At 35.3% G+C, this 21,595-nt stretch overlaps 1 protein-coding gene across 2 annotated transcripts in view; it reads right to left on the bottom strand.

Annotated features, from left to right (window-relative positions):
- The window catches only part of nmo (serine/threonine-protein kinase nemo), a 329,069-nt gene extending 315,078 nt beyond the window's left edge, over window positions 1-13,991 (bottom strand). For both annotated transcript variants that reach the window (XR_011336158.1, XM_069847645.1), the window contains exon 1: window positions 12,986-13,991. Coding sequence is in view for 1 of the 2 variants with exons in the window: in XM_069847645.1 (XP_069703746.1) it covers window positions 12,986-13,215 (230 nt within the window). In the remaining variant the exon portion in view is untranslated. The remainder of the gene's footprint in view (window positions 1-12,985) is intronic.
- Between the last annotated feature and the right edge of the window lie 7,604 nt (window positions 13,992-21,595).

Here is a 21,595-nt window from a genome sequence, read left to right as displayed (position 1 = left end):
AACCTCAACCAGGTAACTTGCCCCGACCGGGATCCGAACCCGGGCCACCTGGTTTCGCAGCCAGACGCGCTGACCGTTACTCCACAGGTGTGGGTTATTTTTAACAAAGATAATAGGTCTATAAGAGGTAAATTAGGCGCAACATAAAAATGCTCTATTTTAATGCTTATAAATAAGACAGATATTTTCTCCTGTGAACCAGGCGTTATCCGAAGTTTAGACAAATTCGCGCTACAGGAGATCGGTCTATTTTCGTGTCTAAGACTGTACATTGCACCAAAGAAATTTGCGTAATGTTTTCTCCTGTCATTTCTATAAAAACAATGTACAAAATCAGATCATGAAATAGATTACGTCAACTTTATTGGGTACTTAGTCATCGAAAACTCATTCTAGAATATAGATGGTTTTCTTGGTGAAAATAATGTTTTAAAACAGTAAGTTTCAAAGGCCGTGTATTTTCGTCGTTAGAAAATAATTTACCGACAGAACTGGCTCAGTAGTAAAACTGGACTTGCATTAGGAATTTCCCAGATTTAAATCCCGGGGCCTGTAAATCTGATCGGTTTTTTTTATTTATACTGCCAGAGTTAGGGCCATAGGACCTTCTCTTACATTCCACTAGGTCACAAATACACAGTGTAAGACAGCGGTCATCAAAACACTGCACGCTCGGGCTAGCGTCTCTTACCCGCGAACAAGACACAGCCCTAGCGTGCAATCGTCGCTGCTGGCGGGTATGCTGTCTCTCTATCCCTTGTGCACGACGGAACAGAGTTCCATGCACTCTACCAATTTCAGCGAGTGCTCACGACCACCGATGCAAGATATTCAAGCAGTAAAAAAAAATAATAATAATAAATAAATAAACGAATAATGAAAAGAACAAAAATACTAATTATATTTCAAAATCATAACAAACTGAGATAATGCAAATTTTAAATTTTTAATGTCACATCTTAAATGTTACTGTTTGACATTCTTTGTCTTTGGCAACCTCACCAAGTTGAGAAAGATTAAAACTTAATATTACCACAATACAAGAAAGTAAAATACAGACCAACAGATTGGAATACAACACAACTCAATACAAATAGTCAATAGGGAATAAAACAGAATAATGGTGTCCTCGGTCATAAAATAACCAGGAATCTACTTATAAAACCTAAGATAAACAGTTCTCCATATACAGTATCTGTAGGTCATGTTATAGCAATAAATAATATGATCTACAGGAAGCCCTTTTCAAACGACAAGACTTCAATGTTCACTACACTTAAAACTGTGCTTTCAGATTAATTTAGTCGAGTCTCTGTCAAAACACCGAGTGCAGTTATCTTATAAAAAAATAACGCTGCCATACGCAAAGTCCCCTTCCGAAGACTTCGATTGATTTCGTGAGAACTTAGGTTTACAGACCGATTTAATCCTGACACCTCAGCAACGCGAAAGAGAGGAGTGTAATAGGAGTAGTGGGGAGAGTTCCGGAGTAGAGATAAGGGCGAGCGGTCGGTAAAGGAATGTAGTACAGCTTAACTCTACTGGAAACACAACGCTATACCGCATGCGTGACATCCGTTCGCTCAGACTGGAGGCAACAGACTAACCTGAACATGTCTTGGCGTAACTTAATGGACTCGCCTGACCAAGGAGCACATTACCGAGCACATTACCGGCGACTGTCAGGACTAAATAATCGTACTGTACACGTAAAAGAATTTCTTATGTACGACTCCGCCCTGTTTTTCCTTTGTTTTGTTTGGTGCTTTTTCTATCTGCTTATAGATTAAATGTTATAAATAATATATAATATCACCATGATGTTGGCTAGGCACCGGTCCCATACACCGGTCAAGATTTCAGAAGAAAATGAATTTCCTACTGAGGCCTCGAACCAGCGCGGGGCTCATATGCATCATAGATTGAAAAAATTGTGTACCCCAAAATTGTTCAAATTTTAAATATTTAAAAAAATAATATCCGGTTTCGTATTGAAAGAGTGGCGAATATTTATCCTTGCCCAACTGCAGATTAATAAAAACTGTACAAGACCTTAATTTAATTATTTTATGTTATTTTTATGCAATTAGGGCCTAGTCAATCTTGTTTCATGAAGTCTTGAACATTCTTGGTGTAGGCCTACTAACTTGCAAAACTTCCTTAATTTTACTGGCACTGTAACCATCTCTACTGGACTCAAATCTTTGCAAATTGCGGAACCAAAACTCCAAGAAATGGCATCTAATAACTTCAGGAATTAATGTTGGGAAATGTTTAATTAAAGTGCTTCAAAATAACTGCAAGGTGCCCAATTTATACAGCACTAATGCAATTAGAATGGCAGACTATATCGAAGCATTCAAATGAAGCCCGTCACACAGCAACTTTTGTCTCCCATAAACCTCAATCGACTCACCCGGCATCGAATCCCGGTCCCCTGATATGCTAGAGCTGGGCCGCGACAGTAGGCCTAATACAATGCCGAACAGCCACATCACTGACAGCAGGCAACAGTTGTGATGCCTCAGGAAAAGAAAACATAATTTCTACGTATACTAGTAGACAAATTTTATGTACAGACTACTAGTAGGCCTAAGTAGCGAGCTCAATTTCGTAAAACTGGAAAATAGACCCGGGATACACTAATAAAATTCATAAAATTCTTAATCTTAAAATTATTTTAAAATCAAACCACAATTTTAAAGACGAAAATGTTTCCCCCTAAATACTTATGAAATGATTATTAAACTATTTTCTTAAAATAAATGCCCCACTAATGCCATCGATAACGGATATCTACTGAGCCTCCAATTAATAGGCCTAACGTTTCTGTTTTTCTAAGTTGTACTACGTCGCTTGTAGACGATGGAATCGGTGATATCGAGATGGCATTTAGCGAGATGAGATCAAGGATTTGCCATAGATTATCTGACATTCGCCTTATGGTTGGGGAAAACTTCGTAATCAGTTCAAGTGGGAATCGAACTCAAGCCCGAACGCATTCCAATCAGCAGGAAAACTCGTCTGCCGCCTGAGCTACGCCGACGGATGTTAACAACGTTTGAGTTATACTCATGGATAAATACGTATTCATATTTAATGTTAGATATAAATATTTATTAGTAAGCCTACCTCATACAACGCCAAGATTTATGTATTTACAAATTGTCCAAGTATACACACAATAGAGAATAAATATGCTTATTCACGTACGCCTAATTATCTCCTCTCTTACAAGTATGCGTCTTATATTCGATTAGTAAAAACGTTTAACACAGTAGTACCTAGGCCTACAGTTTGAATATTTTATAAAATCGCGAATTGTAGAATTAATATTTTTGTTCCTCTTCATCGAACTCGGAACTTTTGATAGAAAGCTGTGTAGACACACGAATTTAACACTTTCTGAAAGAATTAGCACAATCGGCTGGAATTTATAGACTTTTATTAACGTTTAAACAAAATCGCATAGGTCTTCCAGGGCGTTGTAAATCTTTACTGTCTTATTCTCTATTATTGAAACACTGGATCCATCGTTGTGCTACACGCTCACTAATGACATCTCCACCTCGACTTCACATAATCTTCCAGTTTTAATAGAAAACTGTGTAGACACATGAATTTAACACTTTCTGAAAGAATTGGTGGAATCGGATGTGATTTATAGATTTCATTATAGTTTGAATATTTTTATAAAATCGCGAAGTGTAGAATTAATATTTTTGTCCCTCTTCATCGAACCCTGGAACTTAATACGCTATGAGGGGTAAGTGAATTATAATAGAATCGAGAAAATGTTTGGAAAAAAAAAACAAGATTATCGACTTTTTTATATTTCCGGGATTATGTTATACACTTCCCAAATAGCGTACACAATGATTGTAGTTTAAATTTAAATAAATTGTATGACGACAGTTTTTAATTTTACATATTTCACGAAACATTCGGAATAGCAAAATAAAGAAAACAATGAAAAAAAGGCTCCTAATTTTACTAATTTCATTACAATCCGGCGATAATTTTAATATATTTCGCAAGAGTCACAACCTCTTGCTCAGGATAGGGACCGATTTCAGGCTTATGTGAGGACGGCAATGAACCTCCGTGCTCCTTAAAAGCCGTAAGTAAGCAAGTAAGAGCCACAAACAGGGCCTTGCCTCTTTCCTGCACGAAAACAGAGATTTATTTATCTTGTATAAGGACTGGTATAAGTTTGTTTCTTACTTGTTTTTGTTTCATGCTGACCTTCAGCCATGCTTCCAGGAGTCGTGTTACCTGCGAATATCTGTTGAGTTTGTAATTCACGCAAGAATGAGAACGACAGTAGACATGGGACAAAGACCTTGAAGACATTGTGATGGTGGTGGTGCCTACAAAGTCGAAGGATCCAGGAATAAACCTAATCATATCCCACGTTTACTATAAGATTTCTACGGCAGATCAAGTAACAAACATCCTGTTTTCATTAAATATTACCGGTACGAAATATTTAAGAGGGAAATGAAAATATTTGAAACGACTACTGGATGAAGTTGAACCAGGCGTAATTCATAATGATGATATTGTGATGGTGTAATTTTATTTATGCCTGTTTTCAATATAATTGCTATGTGCTTTAATTCGACGCTAAGGGAGCTAAGAGTTGACACTTATTTTCACTTTATACTCCCAACAGAAAATTAAATCAACCGTAAGAAATGGTAACGAAAATAATGACTAGTTTAAAGACCACTTCCTTAATTTGAATACTTCTACTGTAGTCGTATCTAGCTTAGTGACACATTTGGCATCTCCACAATAAATTTTGCTTGTTGGATTTAATATGAGCCTTGACTATAGCAGGGAAGTGAAGTCAAGTTAGAAATGCACTTGTACCTGCAGTTCAGACGAGGATTTTATCTCTGATGGGATAAGTTGCACTGCAATATTTTATTTTATGACGCTTTCAGAGATAATTCTGCGTCGTAATTCAACGTGAGCAAGAAATGGCCGGCAAATTTTGCCCAGATTCCTCTATCGAAGACTGGATTCTTTTATCCTTCTTTCTCCCTCCTGAGGGAAACCATGATAAATATTTTATCGTCCTTCAAAATCCATCGCTCTAGCCCGGGTTTGAAACAGCGAACACTGAATCCAGCGACTAAGCATGGTAATCACTAGTTCACGGAAGACGACTTCTATGGTGGGAATCAAAATCTGTGCTAGGGTGGCTAAAGCTTTTTCATATGAAGTTCCTTTCAAATTGAAAACTTTGGGTTACTGACGCTATAAATCATCTGTTCTTTTTATATCTCATCATTTAACCTCACAGTTAACTTTGTCGCAAGATACCTCAAAAGCTTACTGTCACTATGTAAAGGAAATCTTTTGTTACAGTTCATCTAATATAAAAAGTTAACTTGGCAGTTGGTTACTAGACTATATAAAGATGTATTATATCTTTTAACGCACTAAAACCAATATCAAAAGAAGTTTTCCATTTAATATTTTAATGCTGAGAAAATATCGATCCGTTCCAGGAATTTTTAGAACAAAGACTTACATAACTTTTTCCGGGTTATTTCATATCAAAGAGAAAAGAAAATCCAATGAATCACTGCAAATATTCATGCTCACAAACTATAAACCAGATAACTCTGTAAAATTGAACGTCTTCGACTATAATCTATACCTGTACTTAACAGTCAATATACTAATCCTACAGGAATGAAATAGAAATATTTCTGTATATTAGCAACGAAATTACGATGTTGTTTTAGTAAACACATTTATCTATTTCTAGGGCACGCATTTCCAATGCTGGCTCTATAACGACACACGTAATGACTGTTGACTTAGGCCTAATACCTATAGCCTTAATGCCAACATAGGAAGTCCAACATGGAGTACAAGGCCACAAAGTGAAAAGAATCAAAGGAGAAAGATTCGATCCGGTGCGGTGGGTTAAACTTCTGCGTAGCTCAGTGGTTAGAGCACCCAGTGCGTAGAACTGGGGGTCCCGGGTTCGGTCCTCGGCGCCGGAGCGAATTTTTCTCTATTAGGCTAATAAAATATAGTTATAAGAGCAAAGTAGGGAGAGTGGCAGTGAAAGGGATAGAGATGTTTAAATAGCGGAGACACAGCATTACCCTCCCTCACGTGCTCTACTAGCTCTGCTCCGAGAGGAGAAACGCGGTCCGACGTCACAGGTTGGCCAGTTGGAAATGACTGCTCTGGGGGAATAATTGCAAAGGAGGAGTAATAGCTTACATGTACTAGTAGTGGACTCTGCGGGCTATATAAATCCAACCAAATGCCACGTAAAGATCCCTTAGTATTCCTTCTTGCTAACTAAAGTTTGAAGAGATCCAACTTAATTTTCCTCTCAAATATTGAATTTAAAGAATATCAGTTCACTAGTAAACAAACTACATGCCTTCAGCCTTGAGGCTCATGAGTAAATAGCCTCAGAAAAGCTTCTATTCACCATACGCTAATAAGCCGTAAGAAAATCTTAAATGTCTTGAAGTCTCACAACATAATATGTTGCCATTGTAGTTTTAAAAATCACAAATGTATATTATGGAAACGTTACAGTTAGATAATCAATAAAAATGGGAATATATTCATAATAATATAGCAATAAAATTATTGCTGTCTAAACATTAAACTTCTTCTAACAAATATATACGCAATTAATACAAATACAACTCAGAATAAAAAAACTAACTCTCAATTGCTCCAAAGTTATGTAGTGTAGTTATTTTCAAATAGAAATCAATTAATGTCATTACTACTTCAAATGATTTATGCTTAAAAGAGTAATATACCGGTATCGGCTAAAATAATAACAGCAGATCAGTAAATTAAATTACAAAGCATGCAACAGGCCTACTGAATTATGGTAGTGAAATCCGTCACAATAACGTGCAAGTACAGCTCATGCATTTTGTCAAGACACTCGCGATGCGCAGCAGGGGAACATTTCTGTCGAGAGGGTAGGAGTAGAAGGGAAGGTCGGGAGTGTGTCTACTGAGTTCAAGGCAAAGGCTAACCCATTCCCCTATAATTCTTAAGTAGACTCATCCGATCTCGTGTGCAGCTCTGTAGGAAGAGTGGGGGAATGTCTGGACATAATGCATGAGCTGTACCTAACAGATAATTTTGGGCCAACCTACTGCATATCGAGGGCATCATGTTAGAAGGGCGTATCAACAAAACTGCAACTTTACACTAGAGTAATTTAAATATAAGCTTAGAATAATTTTTCCAATCCTTGTCTATATAACAAGGTACGTTCTTTGATTCTTCCTCATGCCCATTTTAATTCTTAGGGCCGTATTCATAGACATTCTTAGCGCGGGCTTCTGGTGGATGATCAGCGAACTAACGTTTTCCGTATTCATAAACCAGTGTTAGCGATATGATATGAATCCTGTACAAATAACCACTCGATAGCCGTGGCTAGTTTAGCACGCTCGTAGCACGGGCTAGCGAAATGTCTATGAATAGCACTCTAAATGTTTGTTTTAAAACATAGGCCTAAATAGGTTCCACTAAAACATTTTAATAACGCTGCATTTATTTTGTTGGTACGCCCTTCTGATATGATACACTAGATAGCTATAGTTTAAATGAATCGATGTCCATACAAGATTTTTATTCAGGTAGCCTACATAATTAGACTGGAAACATGCCTGACATAAGGAGGGGAAGGGGAAGGGGGGAGAGGGAGAGAGAGAGCGAGAGAGAGAGAGAGATTTAGCAACGAGTTCCATGAAATTTATTGTTATCGAAGAACAAAATAAAAAAAAACTCATGAAATTTATTGTTACCGAAGAGCAAAATAAAACTGTAAACTAGCCTAGACATGCTATTTTCATACAATTTTATCATACTGAGTAATTCAAATAAGAGCAAAGAAGTGTTTTCACACCAAAAATAGAAAAATCAATGTGCGTGGTAAACAAATGCCTGTAGTTAAGAATCATAACGAGTTTCATGAATTTCAAATAAACAAAACCATAAATTACACGTTTTCTTACACAAGTTAAGCTGAACTACTGAATATGTATAGGCCTGTATGTATGTATGTATGAATGTAATATCCGAGTCAAATTCTCCACGACCATTTTCTTTCAGATTCCTTTCTATTAACAAATTCACAATAGGCTCACTGTATAGCCTACTCTTAAAAATCGACTCATTTCCCTTTCTACCTGTGGACAGCCAGCGAGTAAATGGCCCGAACCTCAGACAAAACAAGGATTAAATAAACTTGGGTCAAGCAAATTCTCCATTACCATTTTCTTATCAGGTCCCTATTCATAAATTTACAACCATTTCACAGCGTCTGAAGAGATTTGACCGATTTAGTGATGTTCTCTCTCTAGCTATGGACAGCTAAGAAGGTTTCGAACAACGAAACACTGTCCAAATCTCGGACGACCCGCCCAGCTCTTCTGTATTTAAAATAATATCCGTTATTCTCCATGGAACCTAATTACATTATTAATTACGTTTATGCCCAAAATAAGTTAATAAAGAATTTAAATGCATTACTTTTGAAATTATTTTATATCTGTACATTATATTTCAACTTTTTAATAAGGTATGAATGTTTAGTCCTTAGAACTGATCAAAGTATAAAAATTATAATAATTTATATTTACGATAATATACATTACTCAAAAAATTAGAATAGTTAACACTTGTATGTGTGTAGCCTATATACAGAGTGAAACGTAAGTAATTTATTAATGTCATTAATTTCAGGGCATTAGGTATTTGAGATATTCCAAACAAAAAAGTTTCATACAATTTTGCTCGTTTTTTCTTCCTTTTCGAAATAAACATTATTTTATATGAAACATTTCATAGTGTGTTTTGGGAAAGCAACATTAATTCCCAACGTCCTCAGTCAATTTAAGAGAGCAGTGAATTATCATCATAATAAATTATTGAAAGAATTTTAGTTTTGTCCTTAAAATGTGCAGAAATTTGATCCGAACAAATAATGTAACATCATAAAATTCCTCTGCAGAACAAAAAGTTACATTTGCTCGGACAAAATTTCTGCATATTTAAAGGACACAAGTAAAATTCTTCCAATAATGTATTATCATAATACACTGCTGCCTTAAATTGACTGAGCATATTGCAAATTAAATAAATGGCTTTCCCAAAACACGCTATGAAATATTTCATATTAAAAGATCTTTTATCTCGAAAAGGAAGCAAAAACTAGCAAAATTGTATTAAACTGTTTTTTTTTTTTTGTCCAATGACAGGGCCCTTACGACGACGATGCTCTTTCTTGATGTTTTTGTTATTCAGGCTTCATGAAGAGCCTTGTAATTTATCAGTTTCCTTGTTTCCTTTAACAATGATGAGATCAATCATGATTCAGTGGTTAACTGAAATATAAATTACCACCTTTTAATTGAGTAGAATATATTTGGGGATTTTACGCTTGGTGTAATTACATAGCAACATTATAATAGTTAATAAATTTTCATGTTCTCTTGTTTGTAAATGATAATTCTCGGTAATATCTCGAATGTTTTCAGAAATTGTAGGAATTTCAAGATCGTCGTGCATCTGTGTTTGTCTTGTGTATAAATCATAACCTCATATTATTCGAAATGCTTTATTTTGGACCACTTGTAAATGATGTAAGGTAGTATTCGGTGCAAATTCCCAAACTGGTGCTGCGTATGTCATTTGACTTCGAATATATAATTAGTTCATATAAAATTAACTTACATCGAAAACAGGCAGGGCCCTTAACTTGTCATTATTTTCCCCAACTCTACGAGTGTGATCATAGATGTCGCTAGTGCCGAGAAGCTCCGACCACTTAGTTCATCAGAGGCTATCCAGTGTGCACCACAGGCGGTGGATTCATATTACACTTATAATGAATGATTATGATAATGGAGACTGTTGGGATGTCACAGGGGAACCGGAGTATACAGTGAAAACCCCTGTGCTGCCTTGCCCACGGGCTTGCCCAACACAAGTTATAAATACGGATTTAACAATTCACTAAAAACATGTAGACTATACACGTAATATAATTATAATTGAAACTTGTAACTGGCCATGTGTACTAAATGTAGCCTACGTAGATACTGTCTTGTAAAAAAAAAAAGTGAAGTATTGATTATTTCTAACTGGATTAATTGTTTGATGGCATTAACCTTTAAACTTTTTATTTTATTTTTTATTATTTTAGTAGGTTATTTTAATTAACCTTTAAACAAAAAATTGTTATATTACGTACAGAAAAGAAAAGATCTTATTAATTGAACTGTACTACATAGTCCATTCTTTATAGAGAGGTAGGGAACTTATCTACTGAATTATTCTTTCCTAATAGAAGAGTTTCATCTCGTAACACAATCAGCCTAGGCTATATGTTATAGTTTGAACACCTAGTCAATTAATTTATTTGTGAATAATATAGCTAGTAATTTAATTTTAAAATACTTTGCATAATCTTAATAATCTGATTTAAAAATGTTCTTTATTGTCTTCGCGAATAAAGGTAAACCTAATTTAAAAAATAAATAAATTACACGAAATTATTAACATCAAGATATGCCTACAATTATTTTGAATTACTTAATTCAAATCTAATAAAATGTTGGCAAAGCATTAGTATATATTAGGGATGGGCGTAATGTACCCGCGCGCGCACTGCATTGTAAGTTTCTTTCAAATTCTTCATAGTTGCACTTCATTCTACTGAGCATGCCTTCCATTGTCATTCTTGCTTTAAAATATTAAAAAATATGTGCAATATTGTCAAATCCTTAGCGTACTGTATTTTGAAACCCACACGGTAATAGGCCTACACGTGCATTTGTTTAATGTATATTATATGCCTATCTTTGATGTTTTCATCATTGCTTTATTCTTACAGGCGTACCGATGACTTTTAAGATTTTCATATAGATCCATGCCTATGCAGTGTATCCTAATAACAGAAAAGCACTCTCATATTTTCATGACTGTGGAGATTAACAAAACGCTCTCGCCAAAGTAAGGGATGGCTAAATATGAAAATGTTTCACATCTTGTTCCAGAAAATGTAAGTAAGCTATATTAATAACTTAGGATTAAATGGATGAATATAGTAAAAATTGGTAATAAGCTTATAATGTTATAGTCATACAAAGTCCAGTCACTGCCGCTCGCTGTAAATTTACACTTCAAAATGGCGAATTTGAGAAACTAATAATGATATAGGCCTATTCAAATGAAATGTGAAGGTACACCATAACTTGCACTGTGGTTGTCGACATTAAATGTAAATACAAATATTTAAAGTAGTTTCAAAACTGCTGGATAATACGTTACTGATTAAAAAAAATAAGGTTCCTAGAACTTGTTTTGAAAACTTCTCAGAACAACAAAATGGTGGATAAACATATTATATTTAATTTTGAGCTTTATGACGAAGCAAAACTTACAGTACATGATTATACTTAAAATAAAATGGCATAAAAACATAAGCAATTTGTTATATCTGATTGGCTATGTATTGTATACTTTTAGTAGAGCCATCGATGTTGGTCAGTCGACAGACTCGCTGGACTGCTGATCCGGAGCTGCGTTCGGGCTTGGGTTGGACCCCCCTTTGGACTTTGGTTTCTTCGGAGGTTTTCCCCAGCCGTGGGACTGAAGCCGGATGGTCTATGGCGAGTCCTTGACATCAACCCCTTTGATTTGATTACCTGGTTGGGTTTTTCCGAGGTTTCCCCCACCGAAAAGGCAAATGCCGGGTAATATTTTGGCGAATCCTCGGACCTCATCTCATCTCACTACATCTCGCCAAAATGTAAAAAAATGTAAAAAAAAATGTAAAAAAATGTAAAAAAATTGTACAAAATTGTAAAAATTGTAGAAAATTACTAAATTGTAAAACTATAAAAATTTGTAAAAATTGTAATTGTAATATTGTAAAATGTTGACATGTTCCACATCTTAAAGCTTCATTGCTCATGTAAGATCTATGGAATAAAATAAATGAATGAATGAATGAATGAATATCAAACGAAAAATCAGAATCTTTAGATTGAGGTTATGTTCACACAAAATCAGTCTTGCAATATATGGTTCTAGCTACAATGGAAACAAAGAAACGTGCATTGTGGGTGTATCTTTTGTTACACGCGGGATCAACAAAATGTAAACAAACATGAATCAATAATCGTACAAACTAATAGCAGTAATACATAGCATAAACAATAATAAAACGTGAAATATTGTGCGAGGTCAGCTTTAAAAACATAATAATTTTTTCTATGTAGGTAATTATTTAAAAACTTATTCAATTCTGGGTGACAATTATGTAGATTAGCAAGCATGATATGTTGCACGAATAAAAACATTTTCCATGAGCTGTTGAGCTTATAATCTGTTTTAATACTTTGTCAGAAACAATGCAGACCTTTTTTTTAAATGTATTTAACAAACCGTTCGAACTACCAACTTCGAGATCAAACATAACGAAATGCCCTTTGTTCTGAGACTTTGTTTTGTTTTGTTTATGGTTCCCTAAAGATGATGTTAAACTAACGAGAAAATATTTGACAACAAATTTTGGTTACCTAGGCCTACTTAGCTTTTAATTCTTGCTGAATGTCTCATGCATGCTTTATTGCAGTAACGAACATGTTTAAAATTGGTAGGCTATAATTTATACTCTTAAGCGTTAGTGTTTCGTGTTACATGCTGCATAAATGCTGACAAATGAATAGCCGCCCAGAACAAGGTTGTAACCAGCAAATACGAAATTCTTCAGAAATGAGAAATTTCCGTGGTTTTAATATTTTAGAGCAAGAATGATAATCAGATCTCTGCTGATTTTAATACAAACTTTACCAACACTTTACAATATAATAAAAGTCGACTTATAAAAAAAATGCAGGTTACAAACCCTTTTCTGGGTGGGTATTAAACTATGCTGTGGGGTTGTAATGGCTAGTTTTCTTCTTACCAGACAACACCGAAAGCTCCATAACCGATCGGCCGGTCGGGTTGCACATCTTGGGTGTGAGAATGGGCCGGCGTCGCTGGTGTCTGATGTGGATGTTGCGGATGATAGTAGGGTTGAGCAGCCGCGAGGATGGCTTGCTGGTGTCCTCCCCCTCCGCCCCCGCCCTGCATGAGTGACATCGAGACAGACATGGACACCCTCGAGTGTCTGCTTGGACCGACAACAGCCATGAAGTGGCAGTGAACCTAGCGCAGCAGGCAACACCGACACCCAACCATTAAAACACAAGCACTTGCTGTTGTTCCTGAATTACACTCAAGTAAAGTCTGGGCGGTGGAGAGAGAGAACGCAGTGGTCACCAAAATGGCATTAGGCTTATGGTTGTTACCCCTATTGTGCTTTCTTCTTGAAGAAAGCTGTGGGCCAGAGTCGTCAGACATGCGTTCCTATCCTGGAGTTGTATCATCTCTTCATTGAAAATGTTCGAAAAATGGACGAATTATGCAGTTATCCGTTCGTCGTGATTTCCGTAGAATATAGTACTTTCAAGTTATGCTTATCTATACTTTTGCAACACTTTATCATTCCTCCACCTTTTTTTTCGTTGTCCGAACCATTTCCGTCGATAACACTAATTTCACTAGGCCACTTGCAATAAGAAAGCGTTACACACTTGACAGAACTTGGTTTTATTTCGAAAAGAATTTAAACTATATTAAAAGCAAGCTCTGGAATTTCAGGAAACCTAAGCATTGAACACTTTGTTCACTTCACTGTCTTCCTTCTTGAAATCATTGATATCTGCTTGCAGTGCAACACACGTTTCGATTTTAAGGCTGAGAGACTGACAAAAGATAATAAAATAAAAAGCAAGTTGTGTAATGTCCTGGGGAGTATATATCCATCACACACTTGTCAGTAAAATCACAACCAAAACACAATCAACACCACATAACCTCCCCACGCACAACGTCCCTCCAGACAAAGGGATACCGACGACTGCAGCTAACCCAAGGCTACTGAACAGCTGCACGAATTGATCACGTGACTTCCAGCAGCAGCACTTGCGCAGTGAAGAGTTGCCGATGAACCTTTGCGCGCCTATTTAAAATGTCTCCTGCATACAATAATTACTTACGAGCTTTTCAATATAGAATTTATTTTACATACACTGTGCAGGCAGTGCTGTTCTACTCAAAGATAGAACGATATATTTTATGATCATGGGCCTAATTTTTAATAGAATTGCATCGTGTTTTCGACAGTACAGTTCACAGTTTACAGAACATAAATTCATTCGTATGTTACAAAAACTTTTGTCTTCTGTACGATATTGCAAATGAAACTAAGACTTGAGTTTAAAATCAAACTCGAAGCTCTAAATCAATGCTTAAGAATGAGTCGGATTAATATTATTGCAATAAAAAATATTAAACTTGAATGTTGCTCCTGTAAGAAAAGTTTCCAAATAGTAATATAAATAAGTTAATATATAAATAAAATGCATAAAAATAAACAATAAATCATGGATAAATATAGTATTTCACTGATTCGTCTTATTGTCTGGACCAGATAACTAATGAGCTGAATCTTATAGATCCTTATCAATAGCTGAGGCAACATCAAATTACAACCTGATGCATGCCTCCCCCCCCCCCCACCTTCACATCCGCGTGATAGTAATTGACCAAGGCACTGTATTTCTCCCCCCTCACTCTTTCCACCTTTGCATTTGCATTTCACATCAGATATACAAATATCATGTTGCAAATACACGACTGAGATTTGATACAAATACTAATTGTTTTCAACTATGTCAGTGACGAACCAGAACAATTTATTTTACTACTGAAAATATTTTGTTTGTATTCAATACTAGCGACTTAACCATATGAGAAATATACGCGTGAAATATCAGAATTCTTACTCGAAAAATAATAGTATAGTGCCCAAAGTTTAAATAACACAAAATTGCAGTTTGCTCCAATGTTTTCATATTTTTCCGAAGGATAAAATGTGCCAAATAAAACACGGAGTTAGAGTGTTTCCGAGAATATTTACTTCACAGCAGTATTTTTTTTTTTTTTTTAAGTTCTGGGCCAATTGTTGTATAGAGGAATCCACGTTAAGAAAAAAAGCATTGGTTTTATGGGCCTTGCCTTATACATTGTACAAACTATGTGGTAGGTAGGCGTTTCCATGGCAACTGGTCATTTGATGGAATAGCCTCATATGCTCAATGCTTTTTTCTTAACTTGAAAGGTAGAACAGAGTGGCTATATCAGAAATGACAGATTTTCAACTACAATTCAATCCTTGATACGTTCAAAGAAGTATCTTTAGTCCAATCAGAAGCAGAAGGGGAAAAATTATTGTTCAGATAAAATCTTACATAATAATACTGTCTCCTTTCAATTGCAGTGATTTATTAGTTATGGCCACACTTATAATGACAGAATGTTTCTGAACAGAAATTTATCTATGAAAGAAGGTTTGAAATTAATAATTTGACATAGCTGTAACATAAAATATTGGTTTTATTGGTTGACAAATAACATGAAAGATGACAAAGTATGTGCTACATGTACGTCTATGATTGGTTCAATAATAATGCAGTATTATTAACCTAAATTAGAAGTACAGGCAAATTATTATTCAGGATCACATAAACTTAATAATGTACTACAAGCCAGAAGATCGCATATTCGATTCTAATGGAGTCATGGATTTTTCCCATTGATCTAATCTCTCTGACTGCACTATGGCCCTAGGATTCACTCAACCCTAACACAGCGTTTTTCAACTGGGACAATAATTACTGATGCAGTTTTCTCACATCATTTGGAATGATTGCAGAGTAGAGTTTTCATATCTTATTTTAGCTACTATAAACCAATTTTATTGTTTTATTTTTAAATTATGAACAGTATTGAGTATAAAAGTATTAAATTTAAGTCTAATTTATTGTCTCTCATTACACGGAAATTTAAGATTACTACATTACTTACAAGTTTACGAAATTTAATTTCTGCCATGCATGTGTAGTATTTGCATATCAAATGGATGGCTGTTGATTGGTTGCTAGCATCTCCAAATACAGTCGATTTAGAACTTCCTGAGCTCTGCTATTCTGGCAGTGTGGAGAGTTTCATTTCTGGAACATTTATAAGGTGGAATTTATTATTTCTGATGATGGTTGAAGATAATTAGCAGAGTTGAATATTAAAGTGGGCGAGAACTGAATAATAAGTTTTGTCTGGGATAGTTAATTTATATGTCATAAATTTCTGAAAGGGATATTTCAACTTTACTTTCCTTCTGAAAAAAGTCATATTAAGAATTTCATAATTTCTAAAAATTCTTTACAAGCTGTCGTGACGATCCAGTGGATAAAGTGCCGGACTCATAATCCTGTGGACCTGGGTTCGATCTCCGATGTACCACCAATTGAAGATTGTGATTCCAAAATGCGTTCAGTCCATTTTTATGAAAGGGCTGGGCTATTTTTTTTATCCACTGGTCTACGGACTGAGTGAGTTTTCAAGCAACATGCACATTAACACAAGCTTTGCATTGGCGTTGTTTAGGAAGATAACAAGCTTAAAATATGACAGAAGTCGCGAACGTAATCATATACACAGGGCTTTCATTTCAAAACTTCCCAGTCTAAATAACTAATTATTTAAATTGAATTCAATTTAAACAAAAAACACGTCAATTTAGATTTTGAGGGGGAAGTCTGAAACGAGGCTTAATTGCATTTTAGATTTTACTCCTCACCTTCAAGACTCCCCTACTTTGAAATTTCAAATGGCATTGCTATATTTTTATACTTAAATATGAAAGAGCATTCAATTGTTTATACACCTCATTCATTTGTTTTCGCATCTTTTGTTTTCTATCGTCGCCTGGCAACCTGGATTTTTTTTTTTTGGTTGATTAGAGCTGAAGAGAATAAAGTTACAAAAACTTATTGAGCATTTCATGTAATAGTTGTGTTTGTGTATTAAATTATTTTAAAATGGTGTATACCCTTCAAGAGAGAACAGAAATGATTCTTAATGATTAAATTTAGGAAATTACACAAAATAAGCCGTGTTTTCATCCTACAATCAATTGATAATAACAAAAACACAGGTTGCCAGGCGACGGTAGAAAACAAAAGATGCTAAAAAAAATTAATGAGGTGTATAAACAATTGAATGCTCTTTCATATTTAAGCATAAAAATATATGGGTAACATTTGAAATTTCAAAGTGGGGATGGCTGGGGTGGGGGGTGAAATTCAATTAAGTCTGGTTTCAGACTTCCCCCTTAATATCTAAAGTGTCGTGTTTTTTGTTTAAATTTTGAATTCAATTTAAATAATTAATTATTTAGATGGGAAAGTTTTGAAATGAAAGACCTGTATATGTATAAATAATAAAAAATGGCCAAATGAACTGGGCGAGTTTTGGATCACACTCTTCAGTTTATGACTTGTGTTGATAAGCTCACAATCCAGGTAACACAGGGGTTTTCTTTGGGAACTCCAGCTCCCAACAAATCTCCAGCATCATCTCATCTCATTGCAGGTGTAGTGTAGACCAACCTCCTAAAGTGCAGCCTTGGGAATGACTGTGATGGTAAATTATTCTAATGATACTTCATAAGGATGAATGATGAACAGTCAAGTACCTGCCATTAGTTAAAAAAAAAAAAAAAAAAAAAAAAAAAAAAAAAAAAAAAAAAAAAAAACAATATTTCGATTAAAGGAAGTTCGTAACTTTCTCTTTATTCCAGAGTGATTTAAAGGGTAAGGTAAACTGGTGAAAAGGTGTTCAGGACGTTATTCACAACAGAAAATAAAAAACGCACTTTGCCATTTTCACTATTAAGTTTTACTAACAGCGAAAATAATATTGTACATTTCTCTTACATTTCCGTACACAGAGTGGAGAATCATCTGTGTATGCTATGCGCCATTAGTGCTTACTCAATTTTTCGTGTAGTTTAACATTGGAAATGTTCACAGACCAGTTTAAACAATGCGGCCCTAGAGATTTAACCAAAATGTTTAGCAATAGAGAGTACTGTGGCATGCATTTTGTTTATAGGATGAGAAGGAAAGAATAATGGCATCGTCGATAATGGTTATTTGAAGCAGTACATCGAAGACTGAGGAAGAATGGTCATCCTAAGGTAGTAATTTCACCAGGTGAAACAAATTCTTGATACTGTAAATGAACAGTTTTGTACATTACATTCTTTTTCCAAAATTATCACTTCGACACGTGCTACATGAACAAGGTCTACATCATGGGGGCCTATGCCTTGTGTTAGAACTCACACCAAGAAACAAATGAAGTTTTTGGAAGTACTGGTGACAGTTCTCACACGAGACTGTTGAAGTTCCAGACTTCCTGAAACAAGTATTACAGACTGATAAGGTAGGATTCATTATAAGTCTACACAATTCGCATGTCTGGTCAGAGAAGCATTCTCATGCAATATGATCTTCCTCATTCCAGCACAAATGCAGTGTAAATGTTTAAGTAGTAATTATCAGTGGCATTTTACATGTGCTAGCTGACAAAACAGGAAGTGATATTAACCCATTATCTTTAGGTCACACTGTACACTACTGGAGGATACACACCAGCACAGTTGGTATCAATTGAAGGGCACATCAGCTCATTTCATATTTCCTGTACATCAGTGGTTGGGTCAACACTATCCTGGTCAATGGGTCAAAAGAGGGTGTCCTGCCTCTTGGGCGATGTACTCTCCTGATTTAATGCTAGAGCCTAGTGGATTTCTTCTTATGCAGCTAAATGAAAGAATCACACAGGTTACAGACAGAGATTACATCTTGGACAGTGCTTAAAGTGGCTTTAATGCAAGTAATATGAGCATAGGCGGAGAGAGAACCATTTCCTTGGGGGGGGGGGGCAAATCAAAACCATAGAATCCCCATGTAACAGGGTTATAGACGACATCATTTACTACTTTCCCCGTTATAGCTTGACTGTGGTACAGTATATCAGAATATGGTCATTTAATAAAGGTATTTTTGAGAGCATATTTCATCCGCGATGTTTCGGCCCGAGTTGTATAGGGCTTGAACTGTAGGTCTGAATTATTCATGAAGCTGCAGAAAACATCAGAGGAGAGACTAGGGTGCAGGCCTGTTCATCACTACTAGAGATTGCAATGAAACAATGCTTGCATAAGGGTGGACATTTTGAGCTTTTACTCTAACAGTGGGCTTAGAATGTCATTCTTTTCTAAATAGGCAATAATCTGTATCCAGTGCCTAACTAAAGAACATTAATTTTTACCAAAAAAATTGATCTGCATAATTGTAGTAAATACAATTAAAATTTTAGCGGTATTCGTATTTTCTTCTCCAAATGCTATGAACCTTCTTCTTGTTGGAGAGGAGGTGTAGGAAGGACTCCTAAATTATGTATCACTCTGCATTATTCATATGGGCTAATGTTAGGAAGTTTATGCTCTAAGAAGTCCTTTAATATGCATGTAACTATGCCCTTAAATTGTGAAAAATATATCCAAAATCATGTACTAAAAATTCGTAAAATGTAGCTTTGGATCAATGTGAACTTATATTTATTCTGCAGAAGTTCATGTGCTTGCCTTCATATCTAAAATAAGGAATGAGTAACAGTTTATAACCACTGCTTTTGAATGTTCTCCATGGCATATTTGTACCCTTTGTTTTCTCAAGATACTTTTATAACGAGACAAACCTTCTTCTGGTCACAGGATGTTTACTTGCACATACTTAAAGGACGATAATTGGTGCATAGAAAAGATCAAGTCTTTTTACATACCGGTATGTCGAAGAATTTTCCTTTGAGAATATCACATAGTTTGCAAACATGTTGATATCCAGGATTTCCTGAAATAACATGGGCTATTTCATCTTTTATTTGTCCTGCATTACCTACAGTTATTAACCTTACACTTGATATTGTAGTATCAAAAACATTTAATGAATGATTAGGGAGAAGATCTGCTGTCTCCAGTGATTTAATAGCCACGGATAGAGAGGAAAAATATACCAATATAAAATTTAAGATATCCTTCAAGTTCTTCATTTAAAAGAATATTTTGAGCTACTTCAATAGACACAACATTTTCTAACTGAATCCTAGATGCAGATGTCACAAATATTTTCTTCACTGTAGATGCTAACCTATCTACTCCACACTCCAATGGAAAGCGTGAAGAAGGTGTTAAATGTTGTTGTTGTTTCCTAATGACAATGAAGTCATTTGACCTCTTGCACTCAGTAGCATAGTTCTTAATTTGTTTTAAAACAAAGGAAACAGTAGCATCATTCATTATTTTCGAGGAATATATGATTAAAAACTGTCTGTAATGACGAAATATTCTGCGATATTGTTTAATTGTTACTGTTAGACGTTGATATATACACGATTTGCATTATTTAGGATAAAAAATCCGCAGCAAAGCAATTTTAGTGTTGTGCGTGCTATATTTAATGTAATGTGCTCCTCCATCCTCTAAGCCAAGCCAAAGATCATTACGACGTTAGAAGTGATTAATAGTAATTAATAAAATTTATTGTGATAAGGTAACTATCACTGTAAGCTGTACGAAAAGAGCTAAGGAGCTTTAAAGTTTTTCTTTTTTTGTATTTTCTCTAATTGGCAAATCATGAGTGAAGACAAATAACACCTTGGGAAGGGGGGGGGGAGATAGACATTAACAAAAAAAAAATTGTGATAGATCGAGGAGGGCAGATACGCATATGCTTATGGCGACAAAATTTCAAGAATGTTCTTGTTACTAGGACAATATTAAAATATGTTATAATAGGATATATTTATGAAAATATGATGTAGTTATTTAAGGTATACAAATATGCATTTATATACGCAATAAAATCCATCTAAAAGACTAGAAAATGTTTGATTTGCGCGGATAATTAATCAGCATATCAATAACAATCTTTCAAAATGCAAATGGATGAACTTCTTATCCTTATGCATGATATTAAGTTCATACAAAATTACAAAGTTTCACAAATACTGGTCGAAGTTGTAACAAAATGCAAAGACCTGAGTCTCATTATTACCATAACAAATTCCAACTTCCTGAGAATAAAATGTTATATTCCAAAGCTTAGCAATTGGCAGTCTTTTATTTCATACTTACAGAAGAAGGAATGTATAAAAATAAATTATGGTTTATTTAACGACGCTCGCAATTGCAGAGGTTATTTCAGCGTCACCGGTGTGCTGGAATTTTGTCGCGCAGGAGTTCTTTTAAATGCCAGTAAATCTACTGACATGAGTCTGTCGCATTTAAACACACTTAAATGCCTTTGACCTCGGCCGGGATTGAACCCGCAACCTCGAGCATAGAAGGACAGCGCTATACCAACTACGCTACCGAGGGCAACAGCAGGAATGTAGGGGATTGTAATATTTATTGAGCAACAAAAAAAATTGGAATTTTATCGGAATATAATGTTCTAAACGTGAAGTGTACAGTAATTTTATTCTTTCTTAAATCGTAGATTGGTTGGTTTCTAATGTTGAGAGGTTGATGATGATGATGATGATGAAGATGATGATGATG

Source organism: Periplaneta americana, chromosome 15 (assembly GCF_040183065.1).
Source record: "Periplaneta americana isolate PAMFEO1 chromosome 15, P.americana_PAMFEO1_priV1, whole genome shotgun sequence".
Lineage (NCBI taxonomy): Eukaryota > Metazoa > Arthropoda > Insecta > Blattodea > Blattidae > Periplaneta > Periplaneta americana.
Note: the sequence above shows the minus strand (reverse complement) of the source record. Positions and strands in the feature narration are given on the sequence as shown.